This window comes from Malurus melanocephalus, unplaced genomic scaffold, assembly GCF_030028575.1.
Source record: "Malurus melanocephalus ecotype Western Australia unplaced genomic scaffold, MMel_1.1 scaffold_315, whole genome shotgun sequence".
Classification (NCBI taxonomy): Eukaryota; Metazoa; Chordata; class Aves; order Passeriformes; family Maluridae; genus Malurus; species Malurus melanocephalus.
In genome coordinates this window covers 91,632-112,516 of record NW_026623547.1, presented here as the reverse complement: position 1 = coordinate 112,516, position 20,885 = coordinate 91,632, and the positions used below count along the sequence as shown (strand labels likewise).

The following is a 20,885-nucleotide window of genomic DNA, read 5'->3' as shown; positions in this document are numbered from 1 at the left end:
CAAGCAGGAACAGCTTGCACCCCTCGCTGTCTTTCCTCTGCAYGCTCGGTGTCAGCCTGGCAGCTGGCTGGCACACAAGAAACCCTCAGCCAGCAGGACCACATTGCCTTTCTGCAGCAAGGAAGGAAACATCTGGTAAGCAGAATCTGTAAGAAGTCAGGGGCAGAAAATGCAATACGAAAGTCTTTCTTATCCTGGATCTTCTGCCTGTTTGAAATATGAGCAGAAGGAGGAAAACACCTTGTCTACACAACCCACAACTTCGAGCAATCATCATTTGTCATGGAGTCTAAACCACAGAGGAAAGAACTTTATCTTGATACATGGGGCAAAAATTAAACTTATATATATGTGCAGAGATGTATTAAGAAATTATCCAACATAGCASTCATGGGTGTCCGAATCATAAAGTAAGTTAACAACACAAGTATGAAAAGTGAGCTTTTTTAGGCTAYATATTTATTAGAAGCAGTATTAATGTATGAATCCACCTTGAAAGAAAACAAGTGTCCTTGAGATGTTAGATTCTATCAGCCAAATTGAATRTCTGCATCAATGGCTCTCCCTAAAAGTCATAATTAGGTCATTAAAATATATTTAGAAAAATAGCCTGTAAAATAAAGTTAAAAAATACTCACCTTCATTTTATTTCATAGGTCACTGTTATACCATCTAATAAGATAATTAAAAACATGCAAGCAGCTGGTACTGAGGCTAAACAGATTAATGTAATAGTCTGTAGTCATATGTGCTGGCAAGGGGTTCACCTCTTTGGCGAGGAGAAGGTCAGCTGCCCTTGGGAAGGGAGGAGAAAGACAGTATTTCTACTTTCCAGTGGCACTGCATTGCAGATACTGAAACTAAAGACCCACACCTATTTTTCTATTATTTGTTTTGGAAGTCCAGCCCATTTGGACATCCAGAAAAGGCTTTAACCATAGCAGTAAAATAACACAGTAGAGCAGAGCTCAAGTTTTTCCGTAAGTTTCTTAAATTTTAAAGCTGAAAGTTACTTTATGTCAAAATYCTTGTTGAAATGCTTCTAATAGTGAACTTCTAATTTTGATGACACAGTTCTARGAAATAATTTTCATACTTTCTTATTAGTAAAGCTCCTTCCCAAGTACACAAAGATTACTTTCACCACAGCTAAAAGACTGAGTAGAAAATTCTCTGTGACCTGACAGGACACATKCACAAACTCAAAGAATATTTAGAAATATATGCCAGTCACATGTGCTTTTCACTTACATTACTTACTAAAGGGAAATGCTCACTATCTGAACCCATGCAGCATTAAATCTATGCTGTGATCAACACAAGCAAGAGTCACAAAYTCTAAGGTGACACCTTCATATTAAAAATAAAACCATACAAATAGTTCTAGAGCATCATAAATATATCAAAAGATAATGACATGTCACCTCTTATTAACACACACACTTGGACTGTTGTACTGCATAGAGTCAAATTGTCCTTTAAAATAGAAATTGTGGGAATCAAGCAACYTCTCCTGGGGTTTATTTTTTATTTTGGTAAAAACATTATGCTTTTATGAGCACTTTAATAACAAAACTTATYAATATTCAAATATTTTTGGAGTAATCGCTTCTCCTAATTAAATGGCAAAGGCCTATTACTGATAAAATATAAAGCAACTTTTGTTTCAGCAATAATTTTCMGAATTTTTCATGTATTAGCCTTTTGCATGCACGACATCTACCATGATCCAAAGATGCCTTTGTCTCTTTTAGGGCAAAAATTCACTAGCTGGTCTTTTGAAAGCAGGATAGACTGGAATGTATTGGGTAAACAAGAGTATCATTAGTTTAACCAAACTGCTAACTTACTAAACCAATATTCCTTGACAGTATCCTAAAATAAGCAAAAATCTCTAATGGGTCCTTAAAGAAATAACAACCATTTATAATTGTTACCTTTCAATGTAGTTTAGGATTCACTTTTCATCTTTCACAGGGTATTAGGTGCTCATTTYTACTTTTTTACTTTAACATGCAGTCCAGACTACAACTATTAAAACAATATTCAACCCAACCAGTAAATTTACAACCAGTCTCATTATATGATAGGAATTACTTGCCAGTGAGCAACAAATACACGTTTCACACTTCAAACACTGTAGTACTACTAAATAACAGCAATAGCTTGCCAACTATTAAAAGTCAGAGGTTTCTTTTATATATATCTATATATATACACCTCCCCAATAACACACACACATAGATACCTTTTGTACTATCTTGCCTTTAAYTGTAACAATAACACTTTGGCAATGATACATGGGATTCCTCTTAAAAGACTAATTAACTTTATTTTTCTAAGTTGGGCTGTAATCCTCTCTGACAGAATACAACTATTACTCAGTGGAAGTCCAAGCCAGCGTTCTATTTATTATATGCACCTTGGACTACCAAATAGAGAGATACAAAGACCTCGACTGAATCTGTGGAGCATTAAAGGTTCACTGAGCTGTAGACTGAKTTAAGTAAAAGGAACCCTGCTCTGTCCTCCCCCTTGTTTCTAGCTGTCCATGCCACATCCCCTGCACTGGCACTGACACCATGGCACGTTCTGGCAGGATGAATGAAGTCATCAGAAACTCTCCCTATGAAGAACGAACAGGTTGGGCTGGGATAGCTCCCTGCACCAGCTCCCTGAGGGATGAGTGCTGCTGCCTGGGTGGAGCAGGGTGAGAAGAAGGGGTCAGACTGGTGAGAAGAAGGGGTCAGACTCCACAGCTGACACTCTCATGGAGCCAGTGCCTAGCTGAAGCTGCCTGGTGCTTCTTCAAGCATTACCACTTGGCAGGTACAACAGCTGGCACTCTTGAGTTGATGACTTTCAGGAATAAGTGTCCTGGCTTTAATGGCAGAGAAAGCTCTCAACTTTTACTGATCTGGATAAATCCTATCTTGCCTATTTTTGAGAGAATGCTTTGTAGTCTCTGAATCTACATAAGCTTCTCACCTAAAAACCATGAAGATTATTCTGGGTAGTAGTTTTCAGCCCTTCTTTTAACTTAAGATAGTGTGTTGCATGCAGAGAACATGGATATGACAAGAAATAGAGTCATGCAAAACCCTAAAATTGATCTGCTATTGTATTGTATCAAAGTGAACATGCTAAGAGCTGCATTAGAGTTGACTCACTAGGAGACAGAAAATTGGAAGGATCAACCCTCCCCAGTCCCACTGTGTCCCTGCAGGCACCCCCTTTTTTCCAACCTTGCTCTTAGTCCAGAAGCTTCCTCTGGGTGTTTGAATCGCAGCAAACTCTTTGCTGTTCCCTCTAGATCCTCACAACGAGTCTTTCTTTTCAGCATCCTCAAGTTCCAGGCTGTTTGCTCCTTGCTCTCCTCTCTTGCAATCCCTCAGTCTCCAGGCTGCAGCAGTGTCATGTTCCTCCCTTGTCACCCCACCCGYGACCAGCACAGCTCACTGCCTGCACCACGGGGCAAGATTCCCCACCCAGCTGGCTGCAGCCAGGGCAAGGCAAACAGGCTGGTTCCTCCTGCCTGCCTGCACCTCTTTGAAGTGCAGATTCCAGCAGAGCACAAACCAAAATCGAAAAAAGATGCCAACCAACACAGCTGACCAAATGATTCCAACATAATCATGTGAGAAGCTTGTTATGTTTTACCATACTTAAACATGAAAATCAGATGCAATCCTTCTGGTTAGCACACAAATCACACTAGTAATTTACTAGTCACAAGGACCAAGATCTGYTGTGGCAGAGGCAGTATTTTGCAGGGTGAAAGATGAAAGTGCACACCTGCTGATTAGCTTTCTGTGCTTTCAAGCACAAGACTCCCTCTGGTATGTACCCAAGCAAGATTCAAAATCGATGACATTGCTGAAAAAGTTTATCTAACTGGTGTTTACTGCCAACAAAATTGAAATATTATTTTCYTGTCAAATGACCTCAAATTTAACTAATCCTGGCTTTTGCTTTTGACATGAAATAATGAGGAAATAGAGTTCCATGTGGTCCATAAATACAGTTACTTTGGAGAGGATCAGAAAGGTGATCAGTGGTGAGATGAATGGTTCAACATTTAGCCTAGTTGCTATGAGTTTAGATGAGAMTTTGAATTTATTGCATACTTTGGAGGAAAAAAACCCACAAAAAACAACCTTAAAAATGTTTAGGTTTACCAGTATCTTGTACTTTTATTAGTTCAGCATTTCAAACAACTTTCTAAAAAAACAGTAATCCAGAAAACAAATTTTCAGATCATTCCTTAATTAAATCCTTCATGTTCTTTAGTCCACTGTTTCAATTTAGATTGCACAATCCTCTTAAAGCATAGGACCTATTCTTTTGCTTTAAATAGATTATGCTGCTTATTATAATCAACCTTCTAAAATAAGGTAATAAAGAAAAAAAATTACCAACCTGTAAGAAATAAAAGTTCCATCTGAATCTGAGCTGTGTGGTGTGCTTCCATTTTCATTTGATCCTCCTAACAAAAACAAGAGAAAACACTTTTGTTGTAAGATAAACTCTGATAACAAATATCWATGACAACTCACAATATCAATGACAACTGCAACTGATTTTACCACATATGGTAACCTTAGTTACAACAAAACTTACCTAAAACTTACAAAGATAAATCTCAACTGTACCTCTTCAAATTCTTACGGGTATCTTAACTAGCCTCTGTGTTCAAGCTGGAGTCTGAATGTTCTGAAAGTCTGATACTTAATTTCTCTTATAGTTTTGATCAAGGCCCTTCTCAAATTATTAAACACAATTTAACTAGTATAATGTAACGTAAGTGTACCATGTAAGTAGATGAGCGTGATTTTACTAACATTAAGTAAAAAAATGTAGAAGTTCATCTGCCTTGTGAAAAATACTGAGTTGACTGTGGGTTACCAGGGTGTTTTTTTGCCATAGCACAAGTTCAAAGCTTCTCTGAAAGTACCTATTAAGACATTTGCCACACATCTTATTTTACATCCTGTGGACTGATGATACATAGAACAGCAATGTTACTAGAAATCAAGGATTACAAGGAAATTTTCCTCCCTGTAACTACTTCTATTGAAAGGCTGCTAAAAGCCAGGAATCATGTATTTTTCAAAGCACATCTACTCTTGTCCTGTTTTATAGTGTTTATTCTTGCCCAACCTGTCATTTAGCATGATAATTATTCTATGCCCCTGTGTGCCTCCTTAGTTAATTCACAGACAGCACTGCACACCTCTGCTCTCTGCTCTGCTGACCGAAATCAAGTCCTTTCAGTCTTTTTTTTTTCCTACATGAGACTCCTTATTCCCTGTTTTATCTAACTTAGTCCTTCTTACACTCAGAAGAGAAGGGACAGGAGCTGTAGACAGCATACTAAGTTTAGACACTTGATTATTTGGACAGTGTTTTTCTACTCTATCAAACAAACCTTGCTCRACACAGCCGACAGTTGCACCACTCCATCTTGCAGTTTCACAGCCATCCTTAACCTCTCCATTTTTTATTTACAAAAAGAAGTTTGCAGTTTACACTAAAAATTCTTGCTGGTGCAATACTGCCTTTCATACAGTTTCATGCTGTTTGTAGTCCTCTTCTCTTCAGAAAGGACCAGCCCTATGTGAACACTCTATTTGTGCTTGCACTAGATATTACCTTCTAATAATTTTACTTTATAAAAGTTTATCAACTCTCATTCTATGGCAAGACAACAAAGGAAGTATTGCCTGGTTCAACCCCAAGCTTCACTAATAGTAATTCTGTCATTAAAATTTGCATTTCTCTATTCATTCTAAAATTACTATACTTCACTAATCTCCATCCTTTCTATTTCACAACATCTCCTGTGGCACTATATCAGATGGTTTACTGAGGTCCAGACAGACTTAATGTATTTCCTGAACATATATTTTATAAAGCAAGCAGGTTAGCTGGCCACAGTCTCCCATTTAACAAAAAACAAAGCAATAAAAGTTATGCCATTTGCTTTGTTTTTCTCTCTTCGCTCTTGAAGACTTTTCTAAACCTCTGCACAGACAGAGCCCATGCAGGTGCTTTGCTACCACTTTTCTTTCCCCTGTTAATCTAAGTACAGGTACTCTATTTCCACTCATTAGCCATGAATTCAAATGCTAAAAAATTGTTCCATGCAGCAGCATTTGTCAGTATKCTTGAAAGACATTTACTCTGCAAGTCAGATGCTTCAATCTTTATTAGCTCTGTTAATTCACAGTATCTACCCAACACTCCCATCTATTTTATTGATTCTTTTTCAGGCCTTTGTCTGGAATTCTATTTTTACTGAAAATTAAATATTTTCCTTTTCAGACCATACCTGGATTACTTTTAGTATMATTTGTCCATTCACACTGTAGAATGGTTCTAAGTTTTCTTCTCTAGAAAGCTTCTTTACATAGTTAAGTAATATTTTCTTGTTTATTTCAATTCCCTTCTTATGATCTAATTAAACTTAACTTTTGCTGATTGTTGCTATAACCCCWTACTTTCTGATACCCAGGATGTGGCCTTCTTTGCAAAGCAAGTTGATTTTCTGTTTCTTTGAGGATCTTTGCTTATTTCAGACATTCCTCAGAAAAACATTCAATCATTCACTTCCACATAGAACTTCCAAGGGTTTCTTTTCTCATCTAATTTGGAATGCAGGGTTTTTTATTAACTTTTGCACCTTTGTCTAAAATAAATCCCAAACCTCTACTACATCTTRGTCTAAAATCACTCAGTCCAGTTGATTTCACTAATTAGCTCTCTCAATTTATTTTGAAAATGGAAATCCTACTTAATCAATCTGCTTTTTGTTTACTAAATTTAACTAAATTAACAACACCAGATATTTCATCCAGGAGTCGACCCTCCTGTTATTAATAACCATCTGTTCATTTTTTTTTTCTCACATCTTGTAAAATAGTCTCCCATATTGGGACAATTTTCAGTAATACGATTTTTCATATATTACCCATCTCCACATCTGATCCTGAGCATTCAGAGAAATGACTGAACTATGTTCAGTCTCTGTTAAAGCCATATGGCCAGGTGCAGTGATACTGGGCAACTGCTACAGGGGCACAGCACATTAAAATGGGTCCTGTATGCACTACTGCACTTTATTTATACTTTAAAAACTCCTAAGCATTCACCTACCAGAATAGTCAGATTGAAAAAGAAAACTCATTCACAATGGTAAGTTGATATGCTGGAAAACCCTTTCAATAATGGTAACATAATCTTCCCCTTTTTTGAAGAATGAACTTTAAGACTATCTTAAAAAATCCATGGACTTTATAATTTTTCAAGAAAACCAATTGTTCTGCTTGAGGAGTGAACAGGACTTTGCAAAGAAAACAAGGATAATAGTTATTTCACCAGGATCCCCACAGTTGGTGGGATCMTGGGTCTGTTACATCCACTGAGCTGTTCTTCACAAACTACTCTTAAATTTAGCTTGCTTTATTCTGAAGACAATAATTTCCTTTTGTTTAAATGATCACCAAAATACTTTATCATTCTTAATTGTATACTCATTGTTAATAAATCTCATAATCATACAAGTTACTCTCTGCTTTTTTTGTGAGCTGCTTTTGCTGCTTCATCATACCATTAGCAGCAGCTACCAAAATTGRATAGGGCTAGGTGTATTCAGCTCTCAAAGCCAGGATTTAGTGGAACCGACCCTTCTGTGACTGCTCCCTTGCTCCATCCTCTTTAAGATGGGTTTGTCTGTTATGACATCTTGAAAGATGATTAAGATGTCTTTCATTGAAAGTGATAAAAATCATAAAGCAAAGAGCAAAGTATTCATTTTCTTAACAGAAGGCTCCCTACATTTTACCTGGTTTTATCCAAAAGGCTTTTTAACAAATCCTATTAAGTTTCCATAGTTAGCAATATAGAGGACAAATGAGACCACTGCTTCACTAACTAATGACATTAAGCTGTGGGAATCCATGCCCTGGATCACCTCTCCTCAGTAAAGTTCCASTTACTCCTCCTGAAAGATATGGTGAACTCTCAGTAGAACAATATATTACTTCTATCTTCTTCTCTGATAATAAGCCAGATTTCTGGTAAAATTGGGATGTATACTGAACAGTTAGGAATATAAGATTCATGATGCTAGCAGCAAAAATTGTGATCCCCTCAAAAAAATTGATTCAGTATTTCCCTAATCTTTAGTTTCTTAAACTCAATTATGGGAAGAAGGGCTTTACTGAAGAAACAGAGGATGCTCTACTAACCCTGCCATGCACCTTGGAAAAAGCTTTCCTGACTTGAAATGCACGAGCTAGGTGGAAAAAAAGGTAAAAYAAACCCTGTCACACTTTCAGAGGAAAGAGTGATACTGTTACAAGCATCTGTATCAAAGTAAGTATGGCTTTCAGCACTAGAGCAGTTACCGGCTTTAATACAATAATAAAATAAGGCTGCATCCTTCCAAAGGGACTGAAAATTACTTGGATTGCTGCTTCTGTAACTGCAGCAACTCCCTCTCCTGGGAAYGAAAACTTTCTCCCGAAATTGCCCCATTTGAGCAAAGTCTGTTCTTGTGCACAGAGACCAAGGGCTAAAGGGAACTGGAACTTGGGTAGCTGGGACATGACACTATTGGACACGGCTGGAGGCTGTCACAAGAGAAGTTCTGTAACTCAAAATTGACACTTTTGCTAACTAATTAAGAAAGAACATTCCAAATGCTGGCTTCTTTAGATTTCTGAGATGCATGGCGAAGGATTTGCAAACTGTACAMTTGCCAGGGTACTAGATTCACCCAGAACACACGGGCTTGTCACTTGCAGTTCTTGTTTTCTTGTCAAGAACATATTTGAGATTATAGGCATTGCATAAAATGGGAAAACCCAGAACATGGAAGATGACAAATACACTTCCCGAAGATTATCTGAAAACTATGTGTAAAAMTTGCAACAAGGAGAAGCCAGATTGAACCTTGCACACTATTTTTTGTACTTTTGCTTTTTAACAGCCTGTTATACTGATGGAATCACAGAACTAYTTAGGTTGAAAAAGACTTGTAAGATCATTSAGYCCAACSATTAACCCAGCACTGCCAAGATCAGCATCAAACCATGTCCCCAGGTGCCACATCTTTAAAAATGCCAGGTGTTTCTTAAATACCTCCAGGGATGTGACTCAACCAATAGGGTATTTTCTCACAGAAAAGMGTTTTCAAGGTGCAGAGCACAGTTTCCACTTCAGGTAATAAGAAGAAACTGGACAGCATTTCAAAGCCCCAATTCACAGGTGGGAAGACACTCTGGGTACGCTCCAGGCACAATGAACACTGAGCTTTAGCACGTGCTCAGCAAGAGTAAAAAMACATGTGAAGAATGATGCAGGGATCAGACATTTCTCCCTCATCTCTTATTACATCTTGAAAACAGCTATTTCCTGTGAGATGTAGAAATTCAGCGCTGAACTTCTTATGGAGAAGGGGAGGGATGCTGTCATAAACAGCTGCAAGTYCATGAAGACAAGAAGCTTGAGTGACATGGCCTTGCTCGATGGCTGCACTCCTAATTAAAAAAAAAAATCAAACTCTATTTGTTTTTCCTTTTGGAAATGGACTTTGATACCGAGGAATTGTCTTTACATATATAAATATTTCTGTATGCACCTATACACGCACACATGCATGTCTRTATGTGGGCACACGTGTATTTACACGGTGCAAACCAATTTACCAGTCTTGTGTCAGCTATAAAAGGGTTTTATGGCTGGTGGTTTAGGAATTTGTGATAAAACTGATCCTACTTAGGTAACCAAACTGTGCATTTTCCTGCTTACAAGTACCGTAATGCCTCTGCTGACCTGCTTGCACTCTGCTTAATGTTTTTCTTTGTATTCTAATCAAAGGTTAAAATGTTGTTAAAACACTAAATTTATTTAACAGTTGTGAAAAATTCAGGCTGATATAAACACTCAATCATTAATGCAGTGTTTTATGATTAGAGACAAGTAAAATTTTAACACAAATCTATGCTTGCAGTCTAAGGTTGTCAATTCTTATAACATGACTTCAAAATTCCATGCTATATTAATTTTCAGCATATTTAAAGCTTAATAATTTAATGATTTATCCAATTTTAATTTATACTTTCAAAACCACTTTGAACAATCTGAGGTGCCACTGGAGATCACAACAGTGGTCCTGGTTAAGTCAAATAATAATTACAGCGCTTTCACTTTAAAGATGAGATTATTTTTAATTATTGAGTGAAGTACTTGAGGTACCATACTTATATAATTATGCTACTCATTAAATGGTTATTGAAAGCTGAAATGTAATTTTAATGACAGCTACCTATTTTTCTTTGCACACTTTATAGATGACAGATCAGTCAGGAATTCTAGTTTGCTCAAAAAAATCCTTGCAGCTGCATTGGCTCTTTCAGGTGTAAAACAATTAAGCTGTTCTTTTTTTTAAAACTTTAAACATTTATTTTTTTGTCAAATGATATTGATATAATATATAGAAACTAGTAAAAACAGAGCAATAATGCATGGATATTTTTTCTTCTTCACAGTAATATCAAAATGCTGGCCCTAAACTATATATATTCCAAACAATATCCCCCCAAAAATAGTGACAATACAAATATGGAAGAATAATTTTAGTCAAAATGTGTTCCTCATATTATGCAAACAACAAAAAAAAATTGCTTAACAGATTGCAGACCTTTATTGTGAGTATAAAGGGGTAATCAACATACAATAAGCATTTTACTGTGCATTAAAACTATATATAATGCCACGAGATTTCTTTGCTTTTTCTAACACCAAGGTTCACAACTCTTCAAACATAAAATTCCTTTGTACTGTTCGCTCCACGGATAGAGATGCATCAGACTGATCTGGATAAAATTTATTCTAACACAGAGGCATCTCACAATTGTCACTACAGAGCTGTGGTCTCATAAATGAGCACCTAAACACTTATGCTCTGTATCTTAAGCCTTTATATGCGATATTTGAAATTCAGGGTATTTCTCCGTTGTTTCAAAGACCGGTATCTTGTTCAAATTAAGCTTTCCTTTTTCACAATGAAAACCAAACAGAGGAGTAAATTTGTTTCATTAACAATATTAAAGCAAAGATTTCTGAGTTCGCTGTATGGGGAAAAGGCAATAAAGTTTTGAAGAGGGAAAAACTGCTTTGTTCCTTCAATCCCCTAGTTGAAATTAATTATAGCAAATGTTTATGAAAACATCTGTTCCATACAGTTATAAATTCTTAATTTTAGCATGGGCGATTCCAAGCTCCTCTATTATTTTGGAAGAGAACAGTATGACAGCTGAAAGGTTTTCAAAGGASCAGACAATTTGTATTTCTACAGCACCAAATATGCAGTTTGGAAAGTCTTCAGGATCTCTGCAGCAAAGGAAAAACAAAATAAAATACAAAAAAACCTAAGACGACTGAAGCTTTCCGATTTGGATCCGCCGATAGACCAAAACGGCAGCGGACGGAGGAAAAAAAAAAGAAAATAAAAGGAGAATTAATACAGAAAACATACGGCAAATTGAGATTTTACTCCATAAAGTAGATGTTTAAGAAGTGAAACGGCGCAGAGCTTCGGCATTCCGAGCGCGGGCTGCGGGCGGGGAGGCGGCGCTGCCGCTCGGCGCCGACAGAGGGCGCTGCGGAGTTTGGGAAGCGGCGGCCGCGGCCGCGCAGAGACCGCTCCAAAGGATCCGCGCCCGGAGCCGCGCTCAGCGCTGACAATGAATGCTTTCTGCTGCTGGGAATTGGTAAATAATCATTAGGCTGCGARGCTGGAGAAGGTTTCACTCAGAGAAAGTTCGGTTTTCTGAAATAAATGCGATGCAACTTTTCCGTGAGCAGTCCTTTACGTGCAAACCTGGCTCTCCGTCCCTCRCTTCAAGCCCGTTTAGCATTAGGAGCACACTTCGCATGCATGCAGCACAGATTTCTGATAGCATTTTAGTTTTATCAGCTCTGCCCTAAAAGATTATATTTTGCCACGAACGAAATACAGACCTAKACACTATGATAATTACTGATATATGAAGATAATGAATTGTGAGACGAACTAATGAACTTGCCATTTGAAGCACTAAAGTCCTAGACAGACTAAAATATTTTGTTTMTTCTTTAGTATTGACATGAAAAAATATATTAAGCACTAACAATATTTTTTCCCTTTAAGCTTATTTGAATTATTAAAGGACCACAATTGTAAAACAAAACACGGTACACACAGAGATGCTAATCTTGTGATAGTGAAAGCTGRTCACATTTGGAAGTAGGTAAGGAACACGGGCACCAAGGTGCAAAATAAAAGCCTGTTTTAGCCCTGCTGGAAGCTTTTTCAGGAATATGATAAGCAGATACATTGGTTTGCATTTAGGAATAAAAACTTCTGGAGACAATATCTTGTACTGCATGTTGCTGAAACCCAGTCAGTTCTGTTGTGTTTTGGATTGTTGATTTACGACAAATCAAGTGGCACCTTCCATGATCTTTGCTTATAAAATCACAATTGCATMTGTGTATATGCATATATGAGTAAACTCAGTGTATTCTTCGGGCAACATCTCTATTTAAAACGATTTTGTCTATGCACTTCTGTTTAAATCAAGAAACATGAAAGTAAGAGGGTTTCCATTTTAAGTGAAACTGCTTCTGAGTGTTCACAAATCTAAACATCAACCCTGTCATTAGGTTAGTCTGTACATTAACATGCCACTGTTCCCCATGTAAAATGTATGTRTGAAAAAGTGCGGATGGGAAAAGATATACAAGGGTTTAGATGAGTGATTCTGAAATTAGAATGTAGCATCAGTGTTTAAGAAATGTAGTCTCATGCAGCTCAATTTAAAACAAATTCAACAATAAGTACATTCAAGGGACTTATTTATAATATTTCTTTTCCTGTTGAAGCCTCTGCATTCACCAAAATAGACTGAGCTATACACAGTACTCTAAACTAAAACCAATATAATACACAGAGCAAGAAATTTTACTCAAAGGGCACTGAACTAATTCATACAAATGCTTCAGAAGAATTCCCAGGTGACTGAAAGTTACCAAAAGCTCAAATACTTTACATCCAGATGTGTTTTAATATRATCTCTGTAAGCAAGATGGGAAGGCGAAGTTTAACTGTGATGCAAATMGTGATTTAAACACTCAGAAAATGCAGGTACATGGAAAAATAGCTTGACTTCCCATTTAGTGGGAACCACACAATACTAGCTTATATAAGCAAATGTGCCTCCACTGAAGTCGATACACATTTAGTCCAGCAATGCCTGGACTGAATTTGCTACCAGCAGCAATAAGACTGGTAAAACAAAAAAATCCACAGGATAAGGTAAAATGAGATTCTTSTAAGTGTTTGCCAGTTATTTCTCCCAGTGCACCTGTCTTTAGTCCAYAGTGTATTTTGCCCACTTCTGCTCACGTGCTCAGTACTAGAGCCTGTGTCAGCTACAGAGCCTGCCTGATCATTTATCATGCGTAACTTAAACAAATTCCTAGGTCATCACCAAGTGTGAATCAAAAGACTTCAGAATAAGATACATTTTGCTGTAGTCTGATTGAAGGGGAAACTGTATACCTAATAAATAACATGAACTCTAACTTCAGTAAATTCTTTAAGAGCACACACAACTTTCAAAACTACATACAAATTTCAAAATTAGCAAAATTAGTAAAACAGAGGGTAGAGTAATACAGTTTAACTAGGGACAAGCAGCATAACTAGACTTGCACAGAAAGAAAAAAAAATCTTAGAAGCTGCCTGGCATCATTACTAGGAATTTACACCCTGATGATATACAAATGCTGAGTGACTTATACTTGCATCCAGAAGAATTTAGCTAATTTTAACTTATAAACAGCCTAAAAGGCCTTTGAGCTATAAATTGCGATAAACTAAAGATGGCAAAAGGCAATAAACATGAGTTAATGACTCAGCATCCTCCTGAGATAGCACTGGTCATGCAGCTTTGCTTAATCTTAGACATGCACAATCACTATAAAAAGGTGGTCTCCAGAGACCATTTACTCTGCCAGTAAGAAAAACATACCATCTCTTAACATGTTTGAGGGCTACTATCGTCCTTTAACTTACTTCAATTGCATCCTATTTTTAACCACATTTCTACCCTATAGATTGTTGCAATCCTTCTGTTTGGGATAATAAATYATATGGATGTATAGTCTGATTATCATATTCAAAAGCAATAATGCATATTCCATTGAGCTTAAGGAAAAAAAAACACAAAAAAGATTGATCAGAGGTTTTCTAGCATTCTGTTGTTTTGCCAAGATTAAATGATAGTAGAAGACAAACAAGAAAGGATTAAGTGCTCTTTTATTGAAATARTGCTGCCCTTTCAAGAAGGAGCTGGCTGATCTGCAACTGAGAATAACAGGTTTATCAGCAGAAAGGCCAGCTTGGCCAGGCAGCCACGTGGCAGTGATATGCAGCCTCACCTCCTAAAGCTGGGGAGGTGATTTCATGACAGCGAGGATCAGGGGTTAAAAAGAGCAGGAGCAATTCTGCTTTGCTTCTTTGCTGTTTCTTATCAAAGGATGCTACTACAGCAGGCTGATGACGTACTGCATTGCTGATGGATGTGAAARGCTTCTGAAAGCAAAATGTGCTTTCCTGGACCTTCTTTCTGGAGTGCAAATGTGTTTAGGAACAGCGTGAAAATCACACCACTTTCCTTTGCCCAGCCCATGTATGCAAAGASGGACAGCCTGAAATGAGAGCATCCATGTGGCTACTGTGGTGACATGTGTGTAATTAGCTACTTGCTTGTCTGGAATGAGAAAACAGCATTTATGGCTAGGAGGCAATCATAAAGCAAAAAAAAAAGAGTTTCAGAAAAATAAATGAATAAAAGAATAAATGGAAACACAGAAATTCGAGCACAGGAGAAACTAAAGGGCAGAGGAGCAACTTGGCATCARTGGAAGGGCTGGCACTACCCCCGAGAGGCAGCAGCAGAACTGCGGGGGTTTGGCTCCGAGCAAGAGCAAACAGATGAGAAGCTTCAAGTTAGGAAGTTGTCACTGAGATGCAAGACTGGGCAATGCCTGGGMTTTCCTTAAATGCTACAGCTTTAAAAGCACACAGCAAGAGGTGAAAACAGTCCTATGAGAAGGAACGTGGGAAGCAACCAGTCTCTAAAATGTCCAGGGCCAGGGAGAGGCTCTTGGGCACCCACAGCATTCCTGTCACCCCAGCTCAGCTCTGCCAAATCCTTCCAGCCACAGTCTCCTCCTTCACTCCCGCAACTCCTCTCAGAACTGCTGGAAGCAGCCAGATCTGTAGGTCCAAAAGGCTACTTTGGATTTATAGTAACATAAATTGATGAATAATCTATTAAATTACTTAGGATTCTGCTCACATCTATTCAGTAAACATATTTTTAATTCTGTAACTAACACATTTAAAGTTATCTGGGTAAAACTTAAGTGCTGTTTCAACAGCAGGAGAGTCTAGAGGCAGCATAATTCAGAAATACACTCTTAAAAAAAAATAAAAATCATGTGACCTTCACCTTAGGCAGCACCAGTACCTGGCAACCTGGCAAGACATCTGGGGAAAAATCCCAAAACCTGAAGACAAACACCCAACACTTAAAGGGTGCTACTGCTGCTGATGGAACAGCCCTTACCCTAATCAAATTAACTATACAGAACGAACATGCACCAGGAAGAGACAACTGAGCTTACAGCTGCCTGGGTTGGTTTTACAAGATGAAGCCAGAAASCCTTGGACTACCACTGAGGCTGTCTAATTAAGGCTGTTAATTCTTGGACTACATTGTGCGTTCAGTAGACCCATAACTGAGCGTACATGAAACAGAGCAGTACCCTACATTTTCTATAAATTTCTCCAAAGAAAAAGCAAGTTACAAACAGTGTAAAAGAAGAACTGAGCTAGAGCTTTTTAGCTGCCAAATCAAAATATGCCAAAGCATAATGAAAACACTAGATTTTAATCAAAATGCTGTAAATCAACCTTTAGTCAATTTGGAGAGTACCAACTGTGCACTTTGTTGGTGCAAAAGCAGATGCATGTTGTGAATGACAGATCTGGAAAAAGTTGAAGAGCAAAGGTATATGTGCATTAGCAGTAAACTCTAGATGTCGAAGAGATGAAAGTCCACAGCTACATCAGAATATAAAAATATATCAAATTGACAGCAAGAATGACAAAACACTCCTATTTACYACAGTGCAAGGTGGTTTGTCAAACAACGATCACTTTGTTGTAGATATTGAGAAAGAAAAACTCCCCACAAAACATTTTTGCAAAAAAGTATGTAATCCATCACAGGACAGATTTCTGTTCTCCACCCTTGCCCTCCTGTGYGGAGGATGAGTAGTGTCAATCCCCAGTGGCACTTCAGAATGGAGCWAAGGATGCAAGTACAAAGCACTTGGAGATGTAAGAAATATGAGACTTCTAAAATGCAAATGAGAAAAGTATGACTAGATTTTTCTTGTGCCTAATGATTATATTGAAGTTTTCCAAAAGCATGATGATTTAATTTATACAATAATAGGAAAAAACTATCTAGTAGTGGTCAATTYTTCTCAACAGTTACCTCAGTTCTGTAAGACAAAAAAATGTCCAGTATCTTTTGGCCAAAAAGAAAACAGTCTGTGTGCAACTCAAAAATGTCACCCAACATCAGAGAGCTACAGCTTTTTGATTTTGTATTTTTGACCAAGTGCCACCTAAGGGAAGTGTGAAAAGGCATTTCATGTAGGCTATTCATATTAAAACTTAAAAACAACCATCTGGAGAGCAACAGAACAGTCCTGAGGGTCTACAAATTCTAAAATATTTTCCCTCTTCCTTCAGTTTCACCTCAATTCAGGACATGGCCATATTTTGGTTTATGACAAGCATGGTACCTCTCTGTCAGCCTGGAGAGAGGAAAAAGCTCTGAAGCAGAGGCTTTGGCTCTTCCATCCTGGAGCTCTGCATTCTCAGCAGGGTTCACACTGCTCCCCCAGCACCGCACCCAGATGGCACAGAGCTCAAGTGACACGAAAGGAACGGGTCTGCACCAGGTCATTCAGGCAAATCCAGAGGTGTTAGAGACACTGAAGTAGGTGCTGAATTTYCATGCATACCATGGGAGTGAAATTCAAGACAATAGCTGTCTTTCTCAAGTASAGGCATTATTTGATAAAGCACTCTGTGCTGTGACTGCAGGTTGTAAGACAGAGCAAGAAAGAATATCTACGTCTGAACAAGGCTTCTGTTTCCTCCCATTGGAATGACAGTGAATAAAGATGACGAAAATTACAGCATGTGAATACTGGTGTAATTACTGAATGGTTCCCCACATAATTATGCAAAACAAATCTATCCATAAGTTAATGTAGCCATTTTCTTTTTGAAACAGAATTTTCATGCCATCCATCAGTCACCCAAAAACACAAACCTTAGATGACTTAAGTACACAGAATTTACTCATTTGGTCTGTAATATAAGCAATGCRTATGAGTAGAAATAAAGGTTTAATGAAACAAAATAACATACTCCACTAGGGAAAACATATTTTGCCCAAAGAAAAAACTAATGTAAATAAGTGGAGGCYTGACTATTTGATAAATATAGCCCCAAAGGTTATATGTTTACTGAAAGAATATAAATATTGTAGGTGATGTAGATTTTTTTTATTTAACTAGAAACATTAATTGCTTTCTAAATACAATAATATTCATTCAAACTGTGAGGTCTCATTTCTTTTACTGCAACAAGTAACCAATTACCTAACAAAAATGTTTACATTAATCACAATCACTCTATATTTTAGTTTTTATACCACCAATTTTATTTTTGCTTAGAACTRAACTCCCTCAGGCATTCTTTTGTGCCAACTGTTAATTTCTATCAGTGATAAAGTTCCCTTAAGCTTCTTTTAACATCTACTGGACATGACCTCATAAAATTTAATGCCACTCATTAACCCCAAGCACTTAACTTCACACAGTAATGTCAGGCATCTGACTTTTCAGTGCATGAGAAATCCAAGTGGGAACTGTTTGAGAGATACAAATTACAGATCATTTGAGAAGTAGAAAGAGGTGCAGCGAACAATATTAAAGGGTAAATCAAGACTTGAGCAAAAGTCGGGTTCTTGTGATGCCTTCTACCTCAAATTATAAAACATTTATAAAAACAAGGGAGAGGTTGTAACGTGATTGTTTTGGTTCGTGGACTGAAACTCAGAGCTGAGGCTGAATGCCAGGTTTTTAACACTGTCTGTAGCAAATATGATGCACAGTGATGTTTTTATGACTGCCCAGTAGCCTTCAGGCATTTGGGAGGAGCACAGGTGTTAGGACCACCTAACATTCTGCAAAGGCCATGCTCCTGTGAGACTGGGGTAAGCCAGAAGAAGCAGTTCCTTCAAAGTGCTCCTCCCTTTTTTTTCCCTGCCACAGCCTTGCCTAGGTTTAGCTTTAGAATGTGGTTGTTCTTCCGATTTTGGTTATGTACCAAGAAAGCTCTCGGAGGGACAGCACTGTTTTTATTTTCCCCGAGATGCACAGATGGGTGATGTCTGCTTAACTCATTTAACCATATTTCCCAGTGGCTTCACACATGTTGGAGAAAATGTGGAAAATTCTAAAGGTGAACGAAAAAAAATACTTAACAACAATTTTCTGGCTTATCTTGAACCATTCAAGGACATTTCTTGTGTGGAGTTAAAACTGAGTGACAGCCTGTCATGGCCCTGAGTGTAAAAAAAAAGGCACATTGTTAGGGGAAAAAAAAAAAAAAAAAGTGGTTTATTTTCTATTTCTGTTGGCTCAAGAGATATCTAGGCATCCTCTGTGAAAAAGGACAGTGCTATGCAGCTACAAGCATGGCCCATCAGAGTTCCTGATAGCAATATGCTTATTCAGCTCTGTTATGAAAAATCCCCTCCCCTAGTCTGTACACAGGGTTTGCTTTTTCTTGGTGTCACAGGCTGTTACATTCTGGGTTAAGCAGTTGATGCAGGGATCAACTTAACATTTCTATACAAATYATACAAGGTAGCTATAAATTGCTGCATGAGAAGCCACGTGAGATTTGAAGCGATGTCTCTAAGTGCTACAAGTTTATTTATTTTTCAGCAGCAAAAAGAGACGGCTCTCAGAACTAAGCGGTAGCTCCTGAATTTACTGATCTTAACTGGAAAATATATTCTCTGCTACCCCATAAATCTGAACAGAAGGAAGTAGTTTTGCTGAAGCTTTATCTCCACAGAAAGGTATCTCTAAGCAAAAGGTAAGTATGACAGAATTGGGGTTTTCACATGCGAACAACGGGGATATGAGCCCCCATCTCCAATTTCTCAGAATGACTATTTTAGCTATAAACCACCCAAAACTAAAATATACAGTCAATACACACTCCAAACTATTGAAAACATTTTTTGTGTCTTGCCTGCCACTGGTCTAAGACCACTTTAGCATAATTACAGCTTGATGCAACATCAGTAAGTGTGCATCAGTTGGAAAAGTTTTTATTGCCTAATAGCAGGGAATGGTAATAAAGCAGATGTACACCAGGCCACATGACAATGGCAACCAATTGGTCTGTATTTGGCAAAGCAAAGTATTAATGTTTTATAAACACGATGTATGTTATACTTTTCTAACAATAGGGATGTAAATCTCTGCGCAGCATAAACACTTGTGCTGATCAACACAGAGATACTGCTGTGATAGGTACTTTGAAGTTGTAGATAAGAGCTCAAGCTGTAAGATGCCAAAAAAAATGGAAGTTTATAAAGAATCACTGCCARACTCTTAAATGTAGTAGCACTTGTGGGACTTTCTGTAATATAAATAGTAATTACCTTCAATGCAGAATGTATTCRCAAAAATAAATATACTGGTGCCGAWACCAAAACTCACAACTCAAGTTTTCCATTTGAGAACCAAACTTTAAAATCTGTMAATTGTGATCAAAACATCCCCCAAAATAATCTTTAGCTCAACACTCCTTAGCATGCARTGCCCAAACACACGTACACATGTGCACGCACACACACAACCGCTCCGATCTCCATACGCAAACACGACTGTCTTGGTGCGAGGGCATCTACCCTGTAGACAATTCAATCAATCTCTCAAGTGAYACTCACACGTGCCTGCACACACAAAAGCAGATGTGGCATTAAGATTTACAAAGTTATTGAAACTTTTAACAAGTAAAACGCATCTTTACTTAGCTACACCAGAATGAGGAATAAAGGGGTTTACATATGTTCCAATTCTAAACCTATCAATCAAACCCATGTTATTCCTTTGGGAGCTTATTTACATGCATATTTATCAGCCTCACATGCTAATTCCCTGCTGTTTTATGCCTGCGAGGCATGTTTATGAGTCATAATTGTTGATCTCATTTGATGTATTTCACTGAAGTAAGACATTATTCAGTTATGTGGCCTAATGTCAATGAATTACGATGACCTGATCTTCGAAATGCAACTTGCTCTTTAATTTTTATTAGAGCATTACTTATTCAGAAGAAGAAATACAGTAAAATGGAGGATTACATGTTTTTATAGCCATTTTACTTTAGCATCTGATTTTTGAAACACTCCTCCCTACCTCTAGGCAAAGTTTTAAAAGTGTAATTCGTAAACACCAAATGAAAAGAATTTTTGCCTGAAATTAGTATGCATGCCTCAGAGTGGGACCTTTTATAGATGTTTTTATTTTGTTTTAACCAGCCACAAGACAGGCCTTAGGAGCACTGGTTTGCAAAAGAAAAACAATCAGATTCAACTCAAAGCCTTCAAATGGTTCTTTGCCTTAACTTCATCAAAACTGAAATTGTATAGAGACTTCGGAGC

General features: G+C 37.7%; 1 protein-coding gene across 4 annotated transcripts in view; it reads right to left on the bottom strand.

Moving 5' to 3' along the window:
- The window catches only part of TBC1D5 (TBC1 domain family member 5), a 242,886-nt gene that overhangs the window by 149,203 nt on the left and 72,798 nt on the right, over positions 1 to 20,885 (bottom strand). For 3 of the 4 annotated variants that reach the window (XM_057377438.1, XM_057377435.1, XM_057377436.1), the window contains exon 3: positions 4,420 to 4,486. In XM_057377438.1, coding sequence (XP_057233421.1) covers positions 4,420 to 4,486 — 67 coding nt within the window. Of the gene's footprint in view, positions 1 to 3,245; positions 3,454 to 4,419; positions 4,487 to 20,885 lie in introns of those variants that run through there. The other variant, XM_057377437.1, reaches the window with a different exon arrangement.